Source organism: Hyaena hyaena, unplaced genomic scaffold, assembly GCF_003009895.1.
Source record: "Hyaena hyaena isolate Hyena2069 unplaced genomic scaffold, ASM300989v1 scaffold_10, whole genome shotgun sequence".
NCBI classification, from domain to species: Eukaryota; Metazoa; Chordata; class Mammalia; order Carnivora; family Hyaenidae; genus Hyaena; species Hyaena hyaena.
In genome coordinates, this window is record NW_024080642.1 from 3,817,586 (window position 1) to 3,844,502 (window position 26,917).

General features: G+C 47.2%; 1 protein-coding gene across 1 annotated transcript in view; it reads left to right on the top strand.

The window, feature by feature from the left end:
* SUPT6H (SPT6 homolog, histone chaperone and transcription elongation factor) overlaps nt 1-26,917 on the top strand; it is a 32,039-nt gene that overhangs the window by 2,224 nt on the left and 2,898 nt on the right. Inside the window, exons 2-32 of the mRNA XM_039252148.1 lie at nt 7,425-7,565; nt 8,337-8,495; nt 8,588-8,664; nt 9,015-9,207; nt 9,445-9,529; nt 10,401-10,674; nt 11,054-11,155; nt 11,407-11,523; nt 11,847-11,936; nt 12,142-12,284; nt 12,916-13,064; nt 13,215-13,313; nt 14,105-14,234; nt 14,320-14,470; nt 14,639-14,793; nt 14,985-15,180; nt 15,518-15,657; nt 15,780-15,897; nt 16,883-16,959; nt 17,199-17,334; nt 17,630-17,767; nt 17,845-18,012; nt 19,084-19,211; nt 20,347-20,554; nt 21,254-21,401; nt 21,836-21,978; nt 22,886-23,026; nt 23,978-24,173; nt 24,533-24,771; nt 25,343-25,456; nt 25,629-25,753. Of these exons, the coding sequence (XP_039108079.1) occupies nt 7,457-7,565; nt 8,337-8,495; nt 8,588-8,664; nt 9,015-9,207; nt 9,445-9,529; nt 10,401-10,674; nt 11,054-11,155; nt 11,407-11,523; nt 11,847-11,936; nt 12,142-12,284; nt 12,916-13,064; nt 13,215-13,313; nt 14,105-14,234; nt 14,320-14,470; nt 14,639-14,793; nt 14,985-15,180; nt 15,518-15,657; nt 15,780-15,897; nt 16,883-16,959; nt 17,199-17,334; nt 17,630-17,767; nt 17,845-18,012; nt 19,084-19,211; nt 20,347-20,554; nt 21,254-21,401; nt 21,836-21,978; nt 22,886-23,026; nt 23,978-24,173; nt 24,533-24,771; nt 25,343-25,456; nt 25,629-25,753 (4,448 nt within the window). The 5' untranslated portion in view covers nt 7,425-7,456. The remainder of the gene's footprint in view (nt 1-7,424; nt 7,566-8,336; nt 8,496-8,587; nt 8,665-9,014; nt 9,208-9,444; nt 9,530-10,400; nt 10,675-11,053; nt 11,156-11,406; nt 11,524-11,846; nt 11,937-12,141; nt 12,285-12,915; nt 13,065-13,214; nt 13,314-14,104; nt 14,235-14,319; nt 14,471-14,638; nt 14,794-14,984; nt 15,181-15,517; nt 15,658-15,779; nt 15,898-16,882; nt 16,960-17,198; nt 17,335-17,629; nt 17,768-17,844; nt 18,013-19,083; nt 19,212-20,346; nt 20,555-21,253; nt 21,402-21,835; nt 21,979-22,885; nt 23,027-23,977; nt 24,174-24,532; nt 24,772-25,342; nt 25,457-25,628; nt 25,754-26,917) is intronic.

Here is a 26,917-nt window from a genome sequence, read left to right on the forward strand (position 1 = left end):
ACCCTGTTCCGAACCACTACCATCTTTTGCGTGGGCTACAACAATAGTATCCTCTGTTTTCCCTGCTTCTCCCCGGATCCCCCTGCCGTCCATTTTCCACATAGCAGGTCAAGTCTGATCATGTCATTTCCCTTTTTAAAGCACTCCAGTGGTCTTCCATGGCCTTCATAGCCCCACCTGAGTGGGCCCCTCAACCTCCTCCCGTCCTGCCGCCGTCATCATTTTCTGGTCACACTGGCCTTAGGACATGCCGAGTTCTTACCCACCTTTGCTACCAGAAACCTCTTCCCTTGGCTCTTCATACCACATCCTACCCATTCTTAACATCTCAGCCTAAATTCACCCTCTCAGAGGTGAAAGTATTTCTTTTCCTTCTTAGTATTTATAATGAGGCTTATTTTGTTTGTGATTTGTCTCCTCCACCAGAATATAGATATCCTAGGGACAAAGACTTGTTTTGCACATACCTGACATGTAGTAGGCACCCATTAAATGAATCTTTGTTGAGTCGGCAAGTTAAGTCCGTTCTGTTTAAAACCCTACAGGGGCTTCCCAGCACCTATTAGAGCCCAAAATCTGTAACTTATCCTATCAAGGTTCTTATGACTACACTTCCATTCATTATGAACCCTTCTCCCTCTCTCCATTCAAGCTGGCCCTCACTGTCCCTGCTACAGTACATCCTGGGCCTTGTGCTGGAAGTACTCTTCTCCATCACCACCACTTGCACCAAAGAAGCCAGTTCCTCCCTTCACTAATTCCTCCACACTCTTAAGGTCTTTATTCAAAGTCATTTTTCCTCAAGGGGCGCCTGGGTGGTTCAGTTGGTTAAGTGTCCCAACTACGTATGGCTCAGGTCATGATCTCACAGTTCGTGAGTTCGAGCCCAACATCACGCTCTGTACGGACAGCTCAGAGCCTGGAGACCGCTTCAGATTCTTTGTCTCCCTCTCTCTGGCCCTTCCCCTCTCACACTTTTGTTTCTGTCTCCCGAAAATGAGTAAACTTAAAAAAAAAAAAAAAAAAGCCACTTCCTCAAGACCCAAGTTGGAGTTCACTCTTACAGGTTCCCATGGTACTGTGGTCACCAATTCTTTCAATTACTCCTGTACTTGTAGATCAGAGGTCACCAGACTGAAGCTCCTTGGCCAAATTAGGCCACTCTTGTTCATTATATATCATCAGTGTTTGATTTTGTACTACAGTGGCAGATCAGGCCCACTGTGGTTTGATAGCCCTTGTGCTGCAACAGGAACTATATGTTCCCCAGTGTGTGTGGCACAAGGCTCAGTAACTTACTCCTTGTGTTGTAGGGATTCTGACTCTGGTAACGTATTTCAGTTGTTTCTGCCCTTTTGCCCTTTCCTTATTCCCCGAGGAAATGTGGAAGGAAAAGAGATAACTGATATTGTAAGATACTTATGTTAATCATCATTAACAATAATGCTTTTAAGTTCATTTATTTTGGGGGCGGGGTGGGGGGGAGAGAATATCCCAAGCAAGCTCCGTACCATCACTGCAGAGCCCGACACAGGGCTTGAACCCACGAACCATGACATGATAGCATGACCTGAGCTGAGATCTAGCTTACCCGACTGAGCCACCCAGGCACCCCAACAATAATGCTTTTTGTACTATGTCATCGAAAAGATCATAAGGCTGTTATTTCCTGTAAATGTGGTGCACACATTAAAATGATTATAGGTAGAGCTAACTTTTTCTGTATTCTTTTTGAAGTAATCTCTACATCCAACGTGGGGCTTGAAATCATGATCCTGAGATCAAGAGTTGCATGCTCTACTGGCTGAGCCGGCCAGGCACCCCTAACCTTTCCTTTACTTTCACATCTTGATTTGCTGTGATTTGGGTTTTTCTTAAAGAGTTCTAAATTTAAAAGAACTTGTCGTAAGTGGACTCTGAATACTTCATTTATTAGACTTTTAGGTTTTTGAATTCCAATTGGGTATTCCTAGGCTTTTGCTCATAAGATACAGAATATCTTAATATATTTTAAAGTCCACACCAGGCTTGTGGGGTTATTCCCCAGACCAGTAAATAGGCCCTTTCAGACCTAAGCCTTTACTCATATTGCTTTTTCCAGATTATCGTCTTAACTCCTCTCAACTCAGGCCCACCTTTTCTGAGGCATTCTCTGACCTCTCTCCTCATATTGCTCTCATAGTCCTGTTATGTAACTGTAATACAGCATTCATTACACTTTGTCATAACTTTATTTACAAGGTTTTTGAGAGAGATTGTGGGTTCTACCAAGGTAAAAGCATATTTTACTGATTTTTACATATCCGAGTCCCAGTACAGAGCTTACCTAAAAAAAAGTAACTTAATTGAAGCTACCAGTGGAGGGAATTAACAGACATCCTTTTTTGCTCTGGTCTGGTCTCGTTTTAATTGCCTCCCACATCATCTTGTTCAAAAGGAGGGACTGCGAGGGCCTCCCTGTGGCAATCTGATCCTAGCTCCATTCCTCATCCGGAGAATGTCATGGTAACCACCAGCCTCTCTCTTTGAGCCACCTCTTACACTGCAGCTGTGCTTCTGCCTAGAGAAATTTCACTTCACTACCCCTGGCCCTTCTAGACCTAGTTAAGTATCACATTTAATCTATGGTCTGAATATGGGGAAAATTCAAGAGCATAAGCACTAAATAAATCCAAAACCACTGGGCCTACCTCAGATATCATATACTAATAATAATTCTGTGCTGATAAATAGTATTTTGGGGGCAACTGGGTGGCTCAGTTGGTTAAGTGACCACCTCTTGATTTCCATTGAGGTCATGATCTTCTGGTTTGTGGGATTGATCCCCACATCAGGCTCTGTCCTGACCATGTGGAGTCTCCTCAGGATTCTTTCTCCCTTTCTGTCTCTCTCTGCCCCTCCCCCACTCATGTGCGCATGCATGCTCCCTCTCTCTCTCTCAAAATAAATATATAAACTTTGAAAAATATATATATTCGTTCTAGAGTAGCTGCTGCTTGTCAGCCTCAGCCTGCAGTGCTGCTGCAGCACCTCCACCCATCTCACTCCACAAGCTGCAGCAAGTCAGGGTTGCGTCTGGCGCACATCTTTTAACTGAAGTCTTGGCAGTGAGCTAGATTGGAAACGTTCCCCAGCTATATAGCACAGCACATACTCTCTTGCTAACCTAGGGAAAGGGAGGAAAGCTGCGTGTAGCACAGAGCACCAGCTGCCCCCCCGGGACAGAAGAGGGCTGTTGTTTTCATCAGGTAGGCTGTCTGTTTCTCTGTGTCAGGTAGGCTGGAGGGCATCTGGTCTGCAGGAGCTGGTGCTTAACGTGAAGATGTTAAGGCTTTGTAAGACTGAATGTGCGGGTCTGATAGCCTAATTAAAGCAAGCTGTGTGTGGGGGCTGCTGCACCCAAGGCTATTTTTAATGGCTTAGTTCAGGGCTGGGGGGGAGTGATGTCAAGATTAAAATTAGAGCACCAGATTTAATTAGCAGTTTTAGGTACTCACTTTTGGCAGCACTCAATAAATTACCTTAAGGACACAGTTCTAGGGGAAAAGAGCGCATCAGTCTAACCGTAAGACTCCGTATCACCACGCTATGGGGTGTGTCACAAGCATATAGTATAACAGCTCTCAAACTTTTTGATCTTAGGACACCTTTATACTTTGTGTGTGTGTGTTTATTTATTTTTGAGAGAGATGGAACACCCAGGTGCCTCAGTTGGTTAAGCATCTGACTTCAGCTCAGGTCATGATCTCGCAGTTCATGAGTTCAAGCCCTACATCTCTTGTCAGCCCAGGCCCGCTTCTAACTCCCCCCGCTTCTAAACTCCCCCCTCTATCCCTCCCTCCCCCCTTCTTCTGGCCCTCCCGCTCTCTCTCAAGAATAAAAAAATGTATAATTATATAGAGTGTGAGAGGGAGAGGAGCAGAGAGAGAGGGTGACACAGAATCTGAAGGAGGCTCCAGGCCCTGAGCTGTCAGCATAGAGCCCAACACAGGGCTCGAACCCACAAACCGCGAAATCATAACCTGGGCTGAAGTCCGTCGCTTAACCAGCTGAGCCACCCAGTCGCCCCAGGACCCCTTTATAGTTTTAAAGATAATTTAAGACTCCAAAGACATTTTGTGTATGCAAGTTGTATCTCTCGATGTTTATGAGATTTCTATATTTTGGTATTTACCAGAGTAGAAATTAAAACTGGGTATATTCGTTTTAGAATAATAATAAGCGCACCGCGAAAATTATCATTGTGCAGTATATGGTTATATTAAATTAACACAGTGTACACCTTAAACTTACTCAGTGTTACATGTGTGTTATAATAAAGGTGGAGGAAAAAATAAGCCCACTGTGCTTTAACATAAACAATACTTTTATGGAAACTGTAACCTTCAAAATTAGTGAAAAGAGCGACATTGTTTTACTTTTCCCACCCTACCCCCATTCTTTTTAATGTCTGCCTTAGTAGAATACAGCTGAATTTTTTATCTACTTCTGCGTTCAGTCTTGTGATTCTATACATCATATTACCTCTGGAAAACTCCACTGTATACTCATGAGACAAGGGAGGAAGTGGTCCCTGGACCACACATAGAGATCTACTGACATAGTAGAAACAGCTGTGACTTTGGAGTCAGGCAAATCTAAGCTCAGTTGATATTTGCGTCAGCTTGAACAAGTGACTCCATCTCTGTGTCTGTTTTCTCCTTTGTTGAATGGAGAGAGAAGCGTACTGTAACTCCTAGATCAGTGTAGGGGTAAATTGGTATTTCTTAAGTGTATGGAATTTCGTAGGTGTGTGATTATTATTCCTCTGGGCACTTTTTTTTTTTTAATTGCTTAAAGGAAAGGCCTACATTAGTTTTGGTTGGGTTTTATGTGAGTGTTGTGGGTTGCATCTCTTCCTATGCCTGCTCTCTGCATATGATACATACAGTTATTTTATGGTTCTTATTTGTTTTCATATCTCTCTTTCTACTAGAAGTCAGCTCTTTGATAACAAGCAATTCTGTTTCCCTTCAAACCGCCACATCTTAGCAGAATGTATGTACATGGTAGGCATTCAGTAAACCTTGAAAAGAATGGCCTCTGAAACCTTGGCCTGAAATTGAACATAAGACCATATCATTGCTCCTCCCTTTCCACCACAACTCAGACCTTCGGTTTTGTTTCTTTGAGTTCTGTCAACCTGAAGTTAGTTGGTTGAGGTATCGGTTGATATCAGTAAAGGTAATTTCCAGAAAAATTAGAGCCACAGAATTCAAGGCTCCTTTTAGAGCTTAGATCATTTCAAGTAGCTGTTAGCCAACCTCCTCTTTTCTTCCATCCCCCTGCCATCTTTCACTGGGAAGGTGGCACCAACATGAAAAAGTAATATATTTGACAGATATTTAGCAGTTCCTATTTTGTACAGAGCGCCTAGAAGAATACAGCTTACTTGGTATAGAATCACGAAGTGCCTTGTAGTGCGTCTCACATTGCCATTTATATTTTGTGGTTTTTATTAGCCCCTCAGTTAGATATGGTCTCTAACTTCCAGAAGCTTATGGTCTAAGTGGGGGAAATGGGCACAAATACATAGTGGACCATCATTCAGAACAAGGCAAAGACTGATGTTGAGTTTATCAGCAGCCAGGTTCAGGATTCCAGAAGAGGATCTTGATGTTATGATTTGTGTGATGTGTGCTGTTTTTTAAAGTCCTGCAAGGCCTGGAGAGCCTCGGTGGCTGAGTCAGTTAAGCATCCAACTCTTCATTTCAGCTCAGGTTGTGATCTCATGGTTCGTGAGTTCAAGCCCTGCATCAGGCCCCACTCTGACAGTGGGGAGGCTGCTTAGGATTCCTTTCTCTCTCCTCTCACTCTTTCTCTTTGCCTCCCCTGCTTGCACATGTATGCCCTCTCTCTTTCTCAAAATTAAATAAAATCTTTAAAGTCAAACAGGGCCCAGGAAACTCCACCTTAGGTTTTGGGATTCTCCACTGCCATTTCCAGGCTTTGGAGGAGTCTGAAAATGGGGAAGTAAAAGACAGATTTGGGGTTGGTACAGAATTACAGAATGCCAAGAAAAATTAGGCCCAAGTTTCAAATTCAAACTTAGTTAACGTGTATTGAAGCTATAAACTAGGTTCTTTCTCCTGTGTCATGTAAAATTCTCAGCTACTGTGCTAGGTAGGTAGGTAATGCTATTCCTGTTTTCCAGATGAAGAAGCTGATATTCAGATACACTGAATAATTTGCTTAGTTCACATATGTGGTAGATGGTGGAACCAGGATTTGATCTCTTCTCTTAAGCCCAACAATCTTTGTATTTCAGTATGTTGCCTTTATTTTGTAGGCCATAGAAGTCACTTTCAAAGTGTTTTTTTGCTGAGGAGGTAAATGGTAAAAATAGGGTTGTAGTTCTAATGTTTCTAAAGAGACCCCTTCTCCACCTAAATGGCCCCAGCCACTACTCACACAAGGGGGCTCAAGTTCATGAAATGTTGTTTAATCCATTAAAAAGGATTTTCCTTTTGGCTTTGCCAATAGCCGGGTATAGTGTATATGAAAGTGCATGTCATGAAGTTGTCACTCATTTCCCAAATTCTTACGAGCAGCCATATGTCATTGCTACCACATGCCTACCTATATAATCATCTATACCTAATTTCTTTCCTCGCTCACCCATTCCTGCCCCCAAATGATAAGTGAAATAAAATTCTTTGGTATACAGTTGACCTTTGAACAATGCAAGGAGTAAGGGTGCTGGCCTCCCTCACAGTTGAAAATCTGTGTGTAACTTTTGACTCCCCTAAAACTTTACAAAAACCTCAATTAACACGTTTCTTATATGTACTATGTATTGTATTCTTAATAAGCCCGAAAAAAGAAAATGTTAAAATCCCATTTGGAAGAACAAATCCATTTATAGTACTCTATTGTATTTATCAGGAAAAACCTGGGTCATATGGGTGGCTCAATCAGTTAAGTGCCGACTTCAGCTCAGGTCATGATCTCACAGTTCATGGGTTTTTAGCCCCACATCGGGCTCTGTGCTGCTGGCAGCTCAGCCTGGAACCTGCTTCGGATTCTGTGTCTCTCCCTTTCTCTACCCTTTTCCTGCTTGTACTGTCTCTCTCAAAAATAAATAAAAACATAAAAAAAAAAAAAAAACCTGTAAGTGGACCGATGCAGTTCAAACTCCTGTTGCATATAGAGAAGTTCTGTATAATCATTCATCTTTTTCAAGGCAAGTGCAAGAGGAGTGACCATGGGAAGAGTGGAAAATGGAAGAGAGAGAGCCATCTGATTCTTACTGTCTCCTCCCTCGGTGGAAATGATTCAGGGGCAGAGCAGTGGCATGTGGCTAAAAGACTGGTTGTAGAAAGGCTTAAGTAGCTCTGTAAAGTTACGTGTCTCATTTTTTCTATCCCCCATCTTCCTTCTCTAAGGCATCTTAGGCAGGCTGTGAGAAGCTGCAGCAATGTCTGATTTTGTGGAAAGCGAGGCCGAGGAGTCAGAGGAAGAGTACAATGATGAAGGCGAAGTGGTGCCCCGAGTCACCAAGAAATTTGTGGAAGAGGAGGATGACGGTGAGGAGGCCCCAGCCTCAAGCTTCTCCCCACTATTGCTAAGCTTTGGATAGTTGGATTCTTGCTGATGAGAGGCTCAGGCTGAGCACAGAAGTTATCACACATGAGGTACCAGCTTGAGAATTTTCAGTCATTTATAGAAAATACCTAACTGAGCATCTGTCTGCTATGTGCCAGGTCCTGCGCCTAGAGCTAGAAATACGAAAGGAAGGCCCTGCAGTCATGGAGGGAGGGGACGGACAGTCAACCAACAAATAAATACATGCGTCACGTTTTCCTCTTTTAGAGACCCCCCAGGTGTTGGTATTTATGAGCCCAGTTTCCTATTTCTCTGGCCAAACCCAACCATTAGGATCCTCAGCAGAATAGAACCATGAAATGCCTTTAAAGACAGAAAGGTAAATTTAAGTGTTATCAAAAGAATTATGGATGAAAGAAATAATATAGCCGCTGAACTTCTAAACTAAGAGGAAAACAAAGATAATTGGTGGCTGTAAAGCTCCTAGTGATGATTTTGAGAAGCCAAAGTAATTAAGAAGATTATCTTGCCTAAAACAGAGGGAGGGGGGATAGAAAGGAGATAGTCCTTTCCGAGGCTCCTGCTCGAACTCAGTGGCCATATTTTTTACATCGTTAGGTGAGGCCTCAGAGTTAACATGGCAGCCACATCATTAGGTTTAGAGCAGATGGAGAATCACAGTTAAGCAGGTGGTCCTGCCCCACCCCAACCCATTTCCCAAACTCCATGCCTCAAACATGCATATTTTCCAGATGAGGAGGAGGAGGAGGAGAACCTAGATGATCAGGATGAGCAAGGCAATCTGAAAGGCTTTATCAATGATGATGACGATGAAGATGAAGGGGAGGAGGATGAGGGTAGTGACTCTGGTGATTCAGAAGATGATGTTGGCCACAAGAAGAGAAAACGCAGTGAGTAGTCTCTCCTCAGGTGACGTTGGGGTGGAAGTTACAGTGGACAAGGGGCCTCTCCATCACCATGAGTAACACTTTGTTTTCTCCAGCATCTTTTGACGACCGCCTGGAGGATGATGATTTTGACCTCATTGAGGAGAATTTGGGTGTCAAAGTCAAAAGAGGAGTAAGTATCATTCTTTGTCTCTGCCCATGGGGATGAAGGAAAAAGCTCTTGAAATTCAGTGACTTCTGGGGGACGAGGCACCTGCAGAACAGCTTGGGGAGCACCGGGGAAGAGGAAGTTGCTCAGTGTCATTGTGCTGTGGAGACTAGAGCTGCATCCCAGAAGGGGGTGCTTGTTAGAGAAAGGCTCGTCGGGGTTTGAGGGTGCCGCAGGAGCGTCTCCTAGTGTGCTCTTCGCCATCTCCCCTGGTCAGCACCACCATGGCGGGGAAAATGAGAGTGAGACTAGTGAGCAGGCACCCTTCGGCTGGTCCTCTCAAGCCCTGACGACACAGGTTTTCCCGCCCCCAGCAAAAATACCGGCGTGTCAAAAAAATGTCAGATGACGAGGATGATGATGAGGAGGAGTACGGCAAAGAGGAACACGAAAAAGAGGCTATCGCAGAGGAAATCTTCCAAGATGGGGAAGGAGAAGAAGGGCCGGAGGCTGTGGAGGCCCCCACGGCTCCCCCAGAGGAGGAGGAGGAAGATGATGAGGAGTCAGGTACGTGGCACCAGGCAGAGAGGCCAGCGTTTGGGTGGATGTTGGGGTTTCCTAGCCCCTAGGAGCAGGATGGGAAACCACTCTTCAGCTGCAGGCCCCCAACATTTGGCAGAGACAAATTCACTTTCAGGAGCCTCCCCACTCTTCTCACTGGCCACTCACACAGTGGGAACTAAAGCCATTCAGTCCTGGCTCATCCCGTGCCTCTGAGCACTAATCACTTCCTTCCCTACCCAGACATCGACGACTTCATCGTGGACGATGATGGACAGCCTCTGAAAAAACCTAAGTGGCGGAAAAAGCTTCCTGGATACACAGATGCGTGAGTAGGGACTGGTACGGGGTGGTGATACGGGCATCTGAGTAGACCTATTCAGGAAGGAGGAAACCCAGAGGCTTCTGCCAAAAATGGGACATCCCACCGTCTCTCAACCATTTTGCTTCCTAACTCAGCTAACCTTTACTAGGCAGGAATTTCAGACTTCTCCTAGAAGCCCCGAGAGCTCTCTACGGTAATGGAGCAGCTGTGGGATTAGGGTGGAGCCACGTGTGTGCAGGCTTCCGTCAGCCTCCCTCTTCCACCTGAGCTCCGTGTCTCTTCATTTCTGTATTGGCATTCTAAATATAATTGTGTTGGAAGAAAGCTTTTGCCTTGAGGGAATATTGTCCTGCCTGAGCAGAAGACAGACCCACTGAGCAGAATACCGATCTGTCTGCCCTGTTGCATTTGGCTCCTGACACTGGCACATACCAACGATGGGCTTTTTGTCTTTCATAAATAATAGTTCTCCCAGAAATATCCCCCAGCTAAGCCTTTACTTCCAAAGTGTGTGTGCTTGTGTATTTATTTAAATAGAACAGACCCGTTTTTTTTTCTTTTTTAGAAAGAGCGTGTATGTGCACCGCACGTGCATGCACAGCCAGGTGAGGGGCAGAGAGAATCTTAAGCAAGTTCCATGCCCATCGCAGAGCCCGACACAGGGTTCAGTCTCACCACCATGATACCATGACCTGAGCTGAAATCAAGAGTCTTGATGCTTAACCGACTAAGCCACCCAGGCGCCCCTACTTTTTAAATTTACCTCTCTCTTAACCTTCTTAGTTTCCTTTGGGGCAAGTAAAGGATCTGCGGTAGGGCTGCATTTCTCCTCTCACCAGAACCTGGGCCACCCGCCTCTTGCTGTCACCCACAGGGCTCTGCAGGAAGCCCAGGAGATTTTTGGTGTGGACTTTGACTATGACGAGTTTGAGAAATATAATGAGTATGACGAAGAACTGGAGGAAGAGTATGAGTATGAGGATGATGAGGCCGAGGGGGAGATCCGTGTGCGCCCCAAGAAGACCACCAAGAAACGTGTGAGCCGCAGGAGCATCTTTGAGATGTATGAGCCCAGCGAGCTAGAAAGCAGCCACCTCACAGATCAGGACAATGAAATCCGAGCCACTGACCTGCCTGAGAGGTTCCAGGTAAGAAAGCATCAGCTCCTGTCCTTTTGCCAATGTGTCGTCACCTGCCCTGAGCCTCCCTGCTTCAAGGGCTGTGCCAGAGGAACAATCTAGCAACAATCTGATACTGAATATATATAGGAAGTTGACTTTTGAACCTCATCTGACCAGGGGGTGCAGGGAATCCAGCTCTTAGAGAAGCTCTTCTGCTTATGGTTCTTGAAATGACCCTCTTTCTTTAGCAAATACACAAAGTGTGTCTGCTTTGTGCCAGGACAGGGCTCTTCTGGGTGCTGGAAATGTGTCTGTGGAGCACACGTTTCTGTCCGGAAGCTGTGTGTGTGTTTCTTACGTGGGATGCAGGACAAAGTCAGTCTCACTGTTGTCTTATCCCGTGCAGCTCCGCTCCATCCCAGTTAAGGGGGCTGAAGATGACGAACTAGAAGAAGAAGCTGACTGGATCTACAGGAATGCCTTTGCCACACCAACCATTTCTCTTCAGGTACCCAAAAAAAGAACCTTAGGTTTGATGTGAACCGGAAGCCACTGCATCAAGATGAAGACCTGCTCTTCCCGTGCCCCAAATATCTATCTGAATGTGCCTAGTACAGAACAAGTTGGGTGTGTACAGGTGTAGGAGAGATTTTTTTTAGACGACTTCTGACAGAGTTCTCTTTTGGCATGGAACAGTTTCACGTATGGTACAAAGCAAGTGACAGTGTTATTGCTGTTTCTTTTTTTTTCCGGCCGTAGGAAAGCTGTGATTACCTAGACCGAGGGCAGCCAACCAGCAGCTTCAGTCGTAAAGGACCCAGCACAATTCAGAAGATTAAAGAAGCCCTGGGTTTCATGCGAAATCAACACTTTGAGGTAGCACCTCAGGCTCCAGTGGCCCATTAGTTAGAAATTAAGCTAGGGGATGAGGGAAAAGGTAGCTCCCTGCCTATCCTCAGGTGTGGTCCCTTGGCTCGAGAATGTGCGAACCAGAGGAGGCTCTGGTGACCAGGAAAGCCCTTGTTCAACCTGTCTGCAGCGTCACCTTCCCCTGTCGGGATGAGCACGTGGCCTGGATGAGCCTGTGAGAGAGGCCACACTCCAACTGTTGAATTTCCTGGAGCTATTTACCCGGCTAGCAGAGGAGCTCCTTACAGATCTCCCCACTCTGGCTGACTGCAGTCTCCTTGCCACCATAGGTGCCTTTTATTGCTTTCTACCGTAAGGAGTATGTGGAGCCGGAGTTGCACATCAATGACCTGTGGAGGGTGTGGCAGTGGGATGAAAAGGTACGAGGGATCCATGCGCCTAAGAGGCTGAGGTGTGGATTGGGCACTACTAGCACCAAAGTCCAAGCTTCCTGCATATATCAGGTGGCAGCCCAAACCTCCCGCACCTGTCAAGCTCTCCCCAGGGTCTCCTGGTAACCAGCAGAGCAGCCTTGGGTCTCCAAGGCTCAATACCAGCCCTTAGTCATGCCCTACCCTATCCTAGTGGACCCAGCTGAGGATCCGCAAAGAGAACCTAACACGGCTGTTTGAGAAGATGCAGGCTTATCAGTACGAGCAAATCTCTGCTGACCCTGACAAACCCCTGGCTGATGGCATCCGGGCTCTGGATACCACCGACATGGAGAGGTAAAGTGTGCAAGGTGTATTCCATTCCAGGGCACCCTCAGACCAGAGGCCCCCAAGGAGCAGTGTAACCCACAAAATCCTCAGCACTGGCCCCGTCCCTTAGAAACCCAACTTGTGACCACATGAAAAGTGATCTCTCTGGCAAGCAAGTCTATCGTAGTTATCTATGTTAGTGTAAAAGGCGAAGAGGTAAGGTAGTCACATTTGCTGATGTGAAAATTCCATGTATATAAAGGTACATGGAAAACCAAATCATAACCAGAAAAGAGCTTGGTGAGCCTGGAATCAGTGGAGTGTGGGAAGGGAGCAGATGGCTTTAGTGGCCAGTGTCATGAAGCTGGTGGGGGAGGGACAGACTGTCTCCAGGACTCTGAACTTTGCTGGAGACGGGGTGCTTCATCTCCCTGTTCATCTCTATTTCTAACAACCACCAACCACCATTTGTTTGATATATCTGTTCCTGAAGAAACCCTGGTCGAAGTCAACAGTCTGGGGTTGTATATCTGTAATAATTGAAGAATACAAACACGCATCCTAATTGGGATCTTGCCTCCTGGGAATTGGACCTCTTGTAGCAGAACCGTGGTGTACCGTTAGTGACAGTTGAGGTCTTGTGTCCATTTTCTTCTAGGCTTAAGGATGTACAGTCAATGGATGAGCTAAAAGATGTCTACAACCATTTCTTACTGTATTATGGTCGTGATATCCCCAAGATGCAGAACGCCGCCAAGGCCAGCCGCAAGAAGCTGAAGCGTGTGAGGGAAGAGGGCGATGAGGAAGGTGAGTGCTGGAACAGAAAACCCAGGGGGCTTGATGGCCACACCATCCCCAAGAATGCCCTTGGCTGAGTGCCCTTTGAGGCTTCCCTGCATGTGGCAGATCCTTGGGAGTGACTGGAAACTAGAGCACTAACTCGTGTTCTCTTCCCAGGTGAGGGTGAAGAGGCAGAAGATGAGGAGCAGAGGGGCCCGGAGCTCAAGCAGGCCTCCCGCCGAGACATGTACACCATCTGCCAGAGCGCGGGGCTAGGTAAAGGCTAGCTGCGTGTCCTAGGCATTCTGGCCTTGAGCAAGGGGAGTCCCCTGATAGTCCCCAGAGGGCAGGAAGAGGACATTTTTTGCGCAAATCACTAGCCCAGCTGTGAACACTGCCCCCCCGCCCCAGCACCCACCCCCACCCCACGGTAATGATCTAGCCTCTCCCTAACTTGCTGAAGGAAGGGGAAGCTCACATGATCAGAGGGACGGAGTCCATCCTTGCTTTGAGAGGTTCTCCTGTTAAACTGTAGTTTCCACTTTAGTTCTGAGCCCAGGAGTCACAGAAAATTATTTTTTCTGGCTCCTAACCTATCAGGTGTTTAAATGCAAGGTGTTTTTGTTTTTGGTTTGTTGTTTTACTATTCTTTATAAACTTCCTGGTCCTGTTTGTTCATGACCTTTTTTTTTTTTTTTTTTTTTTTTTTTTTTTTTTTTTTTTTTTTTTTTTTTTTTTTTTTTTTTTTTTTTTTTTTTTTTTTTAATTTTTTTTATGTTTATTTTGCTTTTGTGAGAGACAGGGACAGCATGAGTGAGAGAGGGAGACCCAGAATCAGAAACAGGCTCCAGACTCTCTGAGCTGTCAGCACAGAGCCCGACCCGGGGCTCGAACTCACGAACCGTGAGATTATGATCTGAGCCAAAGTCAGGGCCTGAGCCACCCAGGCGCCCCGATTCATGACCTTCTTAAAGTCTAGTGCCCAGAATAACTGCTCTGGACTCAGAGACCAGAGAGATTTGTCAGCCTAGCTGCTGCCTTACCTTTCACCCTCCTGTTGGCTTTAGATGGCCTGGCCAAAAAGTTTGGGCTCACTCCTGAACAATTCGGGGAAAATCTGCGAGACAGCTACCAGCGACACGAGACCGAGCAGTTCCCTGCAGAGCCTTTGGAGCTGGCCAAGGACTATGTCTGCAGGTAGGCTTGTGGTGTGCGGCCAGAGGGACGTGGGGCCTCAGGGCAAAGACGCCGTTGTCCTGCAGTCGCCGTGTTTTCCCCACAGCCAGTTCCCTACGCCTGAAGCTGTGCTGGAAGGTGCCCGCTACATGGTAGCCCTGCAGATTGCCCGAGAGCCCCTCGTCCGACAGGTGCTGAGGCAGACCTTCCAGGAGAGAGCCAAGCTAAACATAACCCCCACCAAGAAAGGTAGAAAGGTGAGCTGGGGGAAGGGCTTTGATCCAGCATGTGGCCCGTCTCTGTATTCCACTGAATTGACTTTCTTGCTCTGTTGAGCCGTCTTCCGGCCAGCTGAGACGCGGGCTTTTCCCCCAGGGTCCAGCCCAGCCTGTCAGTAAGCTGACAATTCCTCTTGATGTACACAGGATGTGGATGAGGCCCACTATGCATACTCCTTCAAGTACTTAAAGAACAAGCCAGTTAAGGAGCTGAGAGATGACCAGTTCCTCAAGATCTGCTTGGCTGAAGATGAAGGGCTGCTCACCATTGACATTAGCATAGATATGAAGGGGGTAGAAGGGTAAGCAAAGCTCTGGGGTGGGAGCTCTTTTGGGGAGGGCTGGATGAAGAGTCAACTGGAGGGCGGGGTCCCTCAGGAACGTGAACCACGGTTTCAGAGGTGAGCGGGCTATTGTCCCTGGTTCACAGTGTTTGTGGACGTTTGAGTATCATTTTCCCTCCATCCCTGACACCGCAGTGTTCTCTCCTCAGCTACGGCAGTGACCAGACATACTTCGAAGAGATCAAACAGTTTTACTACCGGGATGAGTTCAGCCACCAGGTGCAGGAGTGGAACCGGCAGCGCACCATGGCCATCGAGCGAGCCTTGCAGCAGTTCCTCTATGTGCAGATGGCCAAAGAGCTCAAGAACAAGCTGCTGGCTGAAGCCAAAGAATATGTCATAAAGGTTAAGACTCATGGGTCTTTAGTCCTGGGGTTTCCTCAAGCTAGAGCTGAGAGTGGAGCTCCTTAGAAGTAGTCTTCTAGCAAAGAAGCCGTGGGTCACTCCACAACCTCCCCGTTTGAGGAGATTCTTGGCTCCCCACCCCCAGCCCAAACACTCTTTGTTTATAGTGCTGTCCTCTGTTTACAAAAGCAAGGTACACCTTCACGTTGTAAGCCTGCCATGGGCTAGGAACGTGTGCACACATTAGTACAGCCTGTGCACACGCGTGCCCACATCTGTTTCCTTAGCACGCGTGGTGAGCTTACTGGCCATAGTTTCTGGTGTGTCTCCTCCCCAGGCCTGTAGTCGGAAGCTCTACAACTGGTTGAGGGTGGCACCCTACCGGCCAGATCAGCAGGTAGAGGAAGATGACGACTTCATGGATGAGAACCAAGGGAAGGGCATCCGCGTCCTAGGCATCGCTTTCTCCTCTGCCAGGTAACTGCCTGTTCATGCCTACCCAGCGTCACCCTTTCCGTCTCTTCCTAAGTTCCTTCTACTCTTACTTACGTCCCCTTGTTCCTAATTGTTGCACTATTCTTTTCTGGTCCGGTCTGCAGAGATCACCCTGTGTTCTGCGCCCTGGTCAACGGTGAAGGAGAAGTGACAGACTTCCTTCGACTGCCCCATTTTACCAAACGGCGAACTGCATGGAGAGAGGAAGAACGGGAAAAGAAGGCAAGTGGCTAGGATGGGGCAGCCAAGTGTAGATCGTGAGTGTGTTTTATGGCTCCGTGGGGGTATGTGTTTATGGTCTGCATAACACCGATGCAAGCTTGTGATTATCTCTGTCTGGTTGCTGAACCCTGGAGCCCTGGGAAAGGTCTCAGCTTCCATCAGCAGTAGATGGCACTCAAGTTCTGGGGCAGAATTTACTTCAGGCTGGAGGCCAATTCCTAGGTCTTGTGTGCTTCTGAAAGCTGCATCGTGGCTTCTGTTCTTACCAGCATCTGGGTCATCCTGTTCCAGTAGCTGAAAGCCAGTGAGGCATTAAGCCAACCTCTTCCCTGCTGTAGCCTTTCAGTGTTTTTTCCAGAGAAGGAGGAATTTGAATTCATCTCATGTATATGCTTCTGATTTTCTTAACCTAATGCTATCTTTCAGTTTTGTGAGAGAGCTGCATTCTTGAGTAATTTTTCACAAACAACCATTTTTGAAAAAGAAAGGAAAAGTTGGGGCGCCTGGGTGGCTTAGTCGATTGAGCATCTGACTTGATTTCAGCTCAGGTCATGATCCCAGGGTCGTGGGGTTGGGTTCTCCACTGAGCATGGAACCTACTTAAGAAATATGTTTACACCTGGCCAACTCAGTCACAGGAGTATGTGACTCTTGATCTCAGGGTTGTGAGTTTGAGCCCCACATTCGAGTAGAGATTACTCATTAGAAAGGAAGACCCAACCCCAGTGTGTTTAGTTCATCACAACCAAGTATGAGCCAGAGTAGTGATAGTGATTTTAGGAAAGGTTAGTGGATATATAATATTCAAACCAAAGGTCTTAGTCTCCGTGTTTTGTGTTCCAGTCAGACGGTGTGTGTGCATCATGTCTAACGTGGAGCTTACTGTTCTCTGGTGTTAGAAGCTCTTGGGCTACTTAGGGAGAGAGAATTGTTAGAAATCTCCTTGTCTTCAGAGCCATTCAGTTCCAATTTTATTTCAATCCAGGCTCAAGACATTGAAACCCTAAAGAAATTTCTTCTGAACAAAAAGCCTCATGTGGTGACAGTTGCAGGAGAAAACAGGTAGGGGCACCAGGGTATCGGGCTAGGCCTGGCTTAAGTTCACCCTTCTCTCCTGTTGGACCTGGCGTACACCTCCAACAGAGTAGGCATGTAGCCCCCTGGTAAATTTCCCAGCCCCCGGGGGTATATCTCTTTGTCTTCAGAGCCCTTTTCTCCGCCACCCCCACCCAGCCCTGAGTCTGTCTATCCCTGAGAAACTATTCAGAAAGAGCCCTGACCAACACCCCTCATCCCTCCAGGGACGCCCAGATGTTGATTGAAGATGTGAAACGCATTGTGCATGAGCTGGACCAGGGCCAACAACTGTCCTCTATTGGGGTGGAGCTGGTTGACAATGAACTGGCCATTCTCTACATGAACAGCAAGAAATCAGAGGTAATGCTGGAACCCCATTCTTAGGACCTGCACAAGCGAGACCTCTCAATCCCTGGGAAAACAAAGGTGTGGGGGGCACGGGACTGCACTTGCTCACTTACCCATGTGCAGGTGGCTTCATTTTGCCAGTCATGCTTCAGATTGGGAGCCCTGCAGATGAAATCCGGTGCCATGGGGAAAAAAAAGGGCCCCAGAGGAGACGAGAAAGTGACTTAAAGCCAGAACGGTTTAGATCTCCTTTTGCCATTGGAACGGAGGGGACTTAATGGTCCTGTTGGTCCTTGTTTGACTCTAGGCAGAGTTCCGGGATTACCCTCCAGTGCTGAGACAGGCCGTGTCCCTGGCCCGGCGCATCCAGGATCCTCTTATTGAATTTGCCCAGGTGTGCAGCTCTGATGAAGACATCCTGTGTCTCAAGTTTCATCCCTTGCAGGTGAGTATGATTCGACAGGCAAGCTTAGCACGCACAAGGGCACAGTAACCTTATCCCTGCCTGCTGTGTATCGGCAGGAGCATGTGGTGAAAGAGGAGCTGCTCAACGCCTTGTACTGTGAATTTATCAACCGAGTCAATGAGGTTGGGGTCGATGTCAACCGTGCCATCGCCCACCCATACAGCCAGGCCTTAATCCAGTATGTCTGTGGTCTGGGACCTCGAAAAGGGACCCATCTCCTAAAGGTAAGATGGAGTTGAATGAGAAAATAAGAGAAGTTCCTATTTCACTGAGCCTTTGCAATTACCAGTATAATTTGACAGAAGGTCAGAGAAGTAAAGAGACTGGTCTAGAATCATTCAGCAAGTAAGAGTCCAAGTCAGACCTCAGACCCAGGTGGCCACAACTCCCATATTTTCTACTATACTTCACTACAATACTGGAGTGGCTCATGGAAAAGATAGCCATAAACTAGGATTTAAAATGGCTGGAAGAAGGGGTACCTGGGTGGCTCAGTCAGTTGAGTGTCCAACTTCGGCTCAAGTCATGATCTCACAGTTCGTGAGTTCGAGCCCCACGTCGGGCTCTGGGCTGACAGCTCGGAGCCTGGAGCCTACTTTGGATTCTGTGTCTCCCTCTCTCTGTTCCTCTCCCGCTTGCATTCTGTCTCTCTCTGTCAAAAATAAAGATTTTTAAAAAAATTTTTTTTTTTTTTTTTTTAATGGATGGAAGAAGGGTACCTGTGTAGCTCAGTTGGTCGAGCGTCTCTTGATTTGGGCCCAGGTCATGATCTCACAGTTTGTGGTATTAAGCCCTGCGTGGGGCGCTACACTGACAGCAAAGAGCCTCCTTGGGATTTTCTCTCCCTCTCTTCTTCGCCCCTCCCCGGTGCACATGCACACATCTGCATGTTCTCTCTGTCTCTCTCAAAATAAGGAAAAAAAAAAAATAGATGAAAGCAAGCATGTAAGACACAAACCTCAGGATAGGGGTTTATTCCAGTGGGTAGGAAAAGGATTTCAGTCAAGTTGATGGGGGACACTTCAGAAGTACCGGTAATGTCCTTTTTCTTAAGATGAATGAAAAGTACTTGGGTGTATATTTTATCATTAACTTTTAACTTACACAGTGATTATATGTTATTTTTGGCAGATACACTGTGGTTCACTAAAATGTTTTTAAGTAGCAGACAGTATGGTATATAGTGCTTAGTCACATATTGAGGCATGAGGCCAGAGGGTTTCCCAGAAACCTGAAAGTAGACTGACAGGCGGGGCCTGCCTCCTGCTCTGGCTCATGCCACACCTCTGTCCTAGATCCTGAAGCAGAACAACACCAGGCTGGAGAGTCGGACCCAGCTGGTCACCATGTGCCACATGGGTCCCAAAGTCTTCATGAATTGTGCTGGCTTCCTCAAGATCGACACGGCCTCCCTCGGGGACAGGTGATGCCCTCTGCCTGGGTGGGCCAGGCAGAATTCCCTTGGGCTTTGCTTTGGGGACTCAGGGGATTAGGGCTGTCAAAGGGCCCAAGGTATTTGAATTAGGAAATATTTTAAAGCAAAGGTGAGCGACCTTTATTAAGTCAAGAGCCTCTGACCTATGGAAAAGATCGGTTCAATTATGTGAAGCTTTTTTTTTTTGTATGAAAAAACATAAAAAGAACCAACTTATCTTATAAATTAAGGACAGAAAACACATAAGATTTCATTCAGTAAACACAAACATGTTCTGCTAGTGTGATTTGCCGAGGCTAGATAAGGGTGGGGCTAGCAGGGGCATTGGAAAAGGAGTGTGGGGGTAAGAGGAGATAAGGAAGGGGGAAAGAGATTCAGTATGGTTTGAGATGATGTTATGAGAGAAAGTTCTCTTCACTTGGACTTTGGACTTCACTATTGACCTCTTCCTCTCCAGAAGTTATCAACTCAGTCTTTGGAGGATCTTTTCCACGGGCACATAGCTCCTCATTCAGTAATGGAAATCAGTGGGGAAATAGGCTTCAAGTTCTAAAACTTCATTTTCCACCCAGCTTTGCTGTAACACTCCACGAATAACATAGGTCCATGTGAGTGCACGGGCAAGACCAGCCTGGGAAGGCTTTATGGGGGAAAATAACTGTCAGCAAATTGTCAGAGGTCTTTTCCCCCTTCGTGTTTTATCTTACTATATAAGACTCGTCTAAGTTCATTATATAAAATTGAATGTATAGCAATATTGTGCAGAAAGTGGAAGTCCCCCATAATCCCACCCCCCAGAGATAACTACCATAACAATTTGGTGTATACTGCAACGTTCCTAAATTTTATTTTTGCTATGCATTTACTAATTACCCATTTACTACAAAAATGGGATCATACGGTTCATAGTGTTTTGCAGTGCATTTTTCACGTATCAGTATATCGTGGCCATCTTTCCATGTCAGCACACATAGATCTGCCTCATTATTTTTAATGACTGTATAGTTTTCCATTGTATGGAGGTACCCTGATTTATTTAACCAGTTCCCCATTGGTGGACATTTGGGTTGTTACTAGAAACTTCTTGTTCTATATCCTTGCCCCTTTTCTGCCTTTCATTCAGCACCGACTCCTACATTGAAGTTCTTGATGGTTCCCGAGTCCACCCTGAGACCTATGAGTGGGCCAGGAAGATGGCAGTGGATGCTCTGGAATACGATGAGTCAGCTGAGGACGCCAACCCTGCAGGAGCCCTCGAAGAGATCTTGGAAAACCCAGAGCGGCTCAAGGATCTGGACCTTGATGCCTTTGCAGAAGAACTGGAGAGGCAGGTGGGTGACAGTGTAGAGGCCTGGCACAGAAGTCACCCCAGATGGCCTAATTGGGAGGAGACTCAGGCAGCAAGTCTCCAGAAAACCTCCAATGGTGTTAATGTGGGAGACTTGATTGTCTCTTCTCTCTGCCCTGGCTGTACCAGGCCTTTCAAGGAACTTTTCATTCTGCTTTGTTCAAGAGCCAAAGAAGTCTCAGACTGCTACAGTCACTGCCGGGAGGCAGGGCCGGGTGTCAGTAGTCCCATTTCTTTCTAGGCCTCCTTTCCAACAGCATAGCTTTGCATGTGTCTGTTTCCCACATTGGGTTTCCATGGAGTGTTTTTATTCTAGAACATTCTATGGTTAAGAGAAAGTTTGGGGGCACCTGGGTGGCTCAGTCAGTTGAACGTGTGACTCTGGATTTTGGCCCAGATCATGATCCCAAGGGCATGGGATTAAGCCCTGCATTGGCTCCCCGCTGAACATTGAGCCTGCTTGAGATTCTCTCCCTCTGCCCTTCTTCCCTGCTCGTGGGCCTTCTCTCACTTTCTCTAAAAAAATAAAAAGAGAAAATTTGAAAATTTCCTAGAGTAAATCTTGATGGGAAAGAAAAGAAACCCTGACAGGAGCCAAGTGGCCTACTCCTTTTATTGCAAGCCCCTGGGGCTCCAGGTGGGGAGTGGTTGCCAGGCTCTTCCTGATGGTCTTCCCCCCCAGGGCTATGGTGACAAACACATCACCCTCTACGACATCCGGGCTGAACTGAGCTGTCGGTACAAGGACCTCCGGACAGCCTACCGTTCTCCCAACACAGAGGAAATCTTCAATATGTTAACCAAAGAAACACCAGAGACCTTCTACATTGGTAAATGCTGGGGTTGGTTTTCAGTTGGAGGAGGATTTCTGGGCATGGAAGGTGCATTTACTGTATACATTCAAACCAAGCCATGTTTCCAGCAGAGTGAGGCAGGTTTATAGTGTACGTAAAAAAGACCGGGGGAGCTTCTAAGGTTATCATTAATACATGAAGCCCTGAACTAGAGGTCAAAACTGAGTTCAAGGATCAATTATGCTTCTAACCTGCTCCTGCAGGATCTTCAAGGAGCCACTCCTATAGGTCTCATGTTCCCCCGTCATCAAATCAGGGGAAGATCTCTCTTAAGGATGTGAGGGAAATCAGTAGAGATGCCCTAAGACAGATGCTCTGACGCTAAAAGGCCAGTGGGAAGAACCGCTCTCCAGTTCTCTTAGCCTGGTCCCCATTCTCTTCTTTCCTTCCCTGTCCTCCCTTTCCTGCAGGAAAGCTCATCATCTGCAACGTCACTGGCATTGCCCACAGGCGTCCACAGGGTGAGAGCTATGACCAGGCAATCCGTAACGATGAGACAGGGCTGTGGCAGTGTCCCTTCTGTCAGCAGGACAATTTCCCTGAACTAAGTGAGGTATGTGCCACACTGTTACTTCAGTCACTGAGTTTCCTCCATTGAATGTCTTTGCATTCTAGAATGGAGTCTAGAATGCAGCTATTCTAGAACACGCTCTTCCCAAACAGATACACAGGGACGAGGGCTAGAACACATACAAGTCTGACGTGAAGTCCCCTCCGTATGCTGCTCAGAAATGATCAGTGTGCTTTCTTCTATTCTGGTTCAGCCTTTAACCCGTGTTTCCTATTCTCCAGGGATCTAACTCAACCAGGTTAGAGACCTGAGGACATGTATTTCTTACTACAGGGCAGTCACAGTGTCCTGTACGTGCTAGTTAGAAGGAATCTTTAGGCTCTCTTCATTTTTTTCCATATTCCACACATATTTTCATTTCTACCACATTTTTCTATAGCTATTATCTTTTTCCTTTTTGACGGAAGTCATTAAAGCCACCCTGAATGTCTTTTTGTGTCTTCAGATGTAACCAGGCAGTTTGTGAAAGAGACAATTTCTGAACATTACCCAATAAAGAAACTGGTGGGATTTGTCCAAGTTATAATAAGGCCAAGGGGTGCCTGGTTCCCCAAAATGAATAGTTCTGGGGGGACTGGCATATATATTTCTTACGTCCACTAGGTCAGAACAGAATTGGGAGAGATGGGCCTCAGTTGCAGCTAGAGGGACATCCAAATAGATTAATATAAAGGATTGATCTGATGGCCAATGGTGTCAGACATCAGTTACTAATCAAGGAACACTGGGGACGTTCAAAATCTGTTGGTGGGTGGCTTAGTCACTGCATTTCAGACCATGCTTCCAGGTGTTACAGCAAGATAAATTGCAGTGCCCCAGTGGCTCTTTTCTGAACCGTGAGATCTCCGGAATCTTAATGACTGAGCTCCTCTCCTGATGCACTTTTTAGGTCTGGAACCACTTTGACAGCGGTTCATGCCCAGGCCAAGCCATTGGAGTCAAAACACGGCTGGACAATGGTGTCACTGGCTTCATCCCCACCAAGTTCCTCAGTGACAAAGTGGTAAAGCGGCCGGAGGAGCGAGTGAAGGTAGATGAACGACTAGGCTAAAGCATCTAGTGCAGTTTTCAGCTGCCCAAATGGGGCTCTCCAGAACTTTGGGCTGCACCCCCCAGCAGTGAGGCTTAGTTCCCAGTGGCTGCTGGTGGGGAGAGACTGTCGGGAGGATTTATAACTGGCTGAAAGAAGCCAGGGTGAGAAGCATATGAATGAGTAGCAGCTTTTGTTCCCTGTCTTTGTGATAACTTCATTGGGTTGCCAGCCCTTTGGGAGAGGGCTCTCTCTTCCCGTGTGGGAGGCTGTGGTTTAGTATGCAGGCAGGAAGCAGGGCCCGGCATTACATGCTGTGAAGCAGAAAGGCTCAGCTTCCTTTCTGTTCTAGTGCTCTCCTGCCAGCCTCCATCTATGACGCACCCACTACATACCAGCACTGGATGTTTACATGTTGTGTCTCTGATCTCTCAGCTTAATGGGAAAGGAAATACTACCATCTTTCTTCAGAGAAATATGAGTGCCTTTTCCGGGATTGCCCAGTTTTACTTGGAAGCTAGGGAGGTTTTCAGAAGAGCCATGCAGAGTGACTAGATTTGCCACTGTTTACATAGAAGGACTCAAGTCAGGGGAAAGAACAGAAAGCTGCTATTTTGCCTCCCCTTAAAAAAGGCAGCCAGACTTTGCTTATACCCCAGGAGCAGTACTTAGGTAGCTCTACAGGAGAAGGGGATAGCGTCGGTGGTGCGGTAGATCCCAGTGAGCTCCGGTTGGCGTTCTTGTCTGAGTAAGAGGCATCTGTGTAGGGCATGGCCGGTGGTCCACAGACCAGACTCGCCTGTGAGCTCCTAAATCTGCCACTTGCTAGCTGGCTGGCTTTGGGCACGTCACTCCGTCTTTCGGCCTGGACTTTGGTTTTCTCACATGTCAAATGGGGCATCGGGCTAGATCATCTTTGTCCCTTCCAGCTCAAATGTTCTGTGGATCTAGGTGGGAATGACCGTTCACTGCCGCATCATGAAGATCGACATTGAGAAGTTCAGCGCAGACCTCACCTGCCGAACCTCAGACCTCATGGACAGGAACAATGAGTGGAAACTGCCCAAGGACACCTACTATGACTTTGATGCCGAAGCAGCAGACCACAAGCAGGAGGAGGACATGAAACGGAAGCAGCAGCGGACCAGTGAGTGTGGCCACCCCCACATCTGTGCAGCCCAAGTCTTGGCAGCCTCCCCCCCGCCCAGGGTGCACGTGCTGATGGCTGCACCCCAGTGGGAATGAGGTGCTCAGCCTCAGTGACGTCATGGATGGACTCACTGGCAGGGCTGGAAGCCAGGGTCGTCTTGGGTTACATGCTTCATCCTCTCAGCACTTGAGGAGCATAGGTTCACACACGGCCTTCACATTAGAGAATTCAGGTCCAGAGAGGGCAAAAGAGTCCCAGAATTTGATAGTGGGTCAGAAATAAAGCCTCAATTTGTCCCTTTGCTGTGGGCTCCCATTCCCCTCCCCTGATCTGTGCTGCTTTCCTGCCCTCTTCAGCATACATCAAGCGAGTGATCGCACACCCATCCTTCCATAATATAAATTTCAAGCAAGCAGAAAAGATGATGGAGACCATGGACCAGGGTGATGTGATCATCCGACCGAGCAGCAAGGGTGAGAATCACCTGACAGTGACCTGGAAGGTTAGCGATGGCATCTACCAGCACGTGGATGTGCGGGAAGAAGGCAAGGAAAATGCCTTCAGCCTGGGAGCCACCCTGTGGATCAATAGTGAGGTGAGAGCCAGCTCCTGGCTTCCCATCCCTTCTCCTACCTCCAGAAACAAGCCACTTCTGCTTGCTTTCACCTGACATAAGTAACACATGCATTATATATATTTTTGCTATGTAGAACAACAGAACAGGAGATTGACTGTGAAATGAGTCCTTTGATAACAGTTTTGTATATTTTGCTTTTTTTTCTCTGTCCTCTACATTTTAAAATAGACTACCTACAGAGAGCCTCCAGGTGAGGAAGCAGAGAAAACATACATGCACATGATTGTGTACACAAACACACACGTGTGCACGCATTTCTCTTGTTTTCAGTAGAGAGAAATTTTATGAAGCTCCTTGTTATTCCCAAGCGCCAGGGGAGAATTAAAGTTATGGTTTAAAGGATTTTATGCCTTGTAAGCTGATAAATGTGAGAAGATGTATAAATCGAGGGGACTTTGCAGTGGAGTGAGGCTACAGCAGGGCTGGAAAGTCCACGCCCTTCCGTGGTTCTCTTCTGAATGGATTAGATGAAGGGCTAGGAGTCTCAGCTCCGAGTGTGACGCGTGGGGCCTTTACCATCTTCCCACAGGAATTTGAAGACTTGGATGAGATTGTTGCTCGCTATGTCCAGCCCATGGCATCCTTTGCCCGGGACCTCCTGAATCACAAGTATTATCAGGACTGCAGTGGTGGGGATCGTAAGGTGAGCCCAGGGCTCTTCGAGGCGTCACCTCTCCCAGTCGCTTCAGGATGCGTGGCTTCCCTTCAGTGTAGGGGACGTTCAGCTGGTGAAGGAGGTGTGCCTCATGTACGTGCCAGACACTGTGTACCAAGCATGCTGCTATCCCAACCTCTCCCCCTCATTCTACCCCCAGAAATTAGAGGAGCTGCTCATCAAAACTAAGAAGGAGAAGCCCACCTTCATCCCTTATTTCATCTGTGCCTGCAAGGAACTGCCCGGCAAGTTCCTACTGGGATACCAGCCCCGGGGTAAACCCAGGTGAGCACTAGTGCTGAGAAGGTGCTGCCACCGGGGGCCACGGATAGGCTAGCAGGGGAGTTAGAGACCCCCGGAGCAGTGCTCTCTCTGCTTCTGCTTGACTGTCTTTTCCCTCTTACCTGTTGGAGGTTGGAGGTGGGGAAAGGGTGACAATTTAGAGGCAAAAAGCAAAGACGATATTTTCCCCAACCCTGTGAAAAGTTTCCTTCACCTTTTCTCCCTCCCAAAGAGTGATGGAAATTTACCAGATATTCCACTTGACTGGCAAAGATGGAGGCCAGGACACAGGCCTCTCCTTCTCACTCTGCTTCACCCTCGCCAATGGGTTCGGCACAGGTGGCTCACCGTTGCTGTGGTGTGCTGTACCACTTCTACCTGCACTGCAGGGGTGGGTCAGGAGAGCTTTTCTCCTTCCCGTCATTGACCCCTCTGCTCCCTTCTATATGTGGCTAACAGGCTGGCCTTCCTAGACATGCCTTTGTCTGGGTCCCTCTAGAGCTCACTCTGACTCAAAGTTCCGTTTTTTTGGGATCTGCTTACTTTGTGTCTGTTACCCAGACTGATAATCATACCAGTCTTCTCTACGCCCCCATCCTACCTTCAGTCTTTGGCCAAGGCCCGTGCGTTCTGCTCTTATCCCTATGCTGCCTGTGCAAGATAAACAGGCCTCAGTGGCTGGGTGACAAGAAGCTCTAGACTCCGGACCCTGCGCTGTCTTGGGCACATGTAGAATATCATTGTCGTCTCTGAGAAGTCATTTCTGATTCACCGTCGTGCTTCCAGAGGACGGCAGCAGGGGCTGTTGGCTGGACACTGTCCCACAAGCAACAGTTGAGCAAACGAGGAAGTAGAGGCAACACAACCATTTCCCAAAGAAATGTGTGCAGGCTCCTTGTGTCGCAGCATAAACGACACTTGGTGTTAGATTAAGGAAGCAGCGTTTAACTTACCATAAGTGAGAACTTTTCAATATTTGTCACTGTCTGCTGATAATTGACAGCTGTACTGGACAGCTGTCTTAGGTGTTGTGCTAAACTCCTCATACACGCAGTCTCATTTACTCCTCACACATAATTCTGTAGCTACAAGTGCTGTTGCCTTCGTTTTTCAAGTGAAGCTGAGATTCGGGTTTAGTGACTTCACAGAAAGTCATACAGGCAGTAA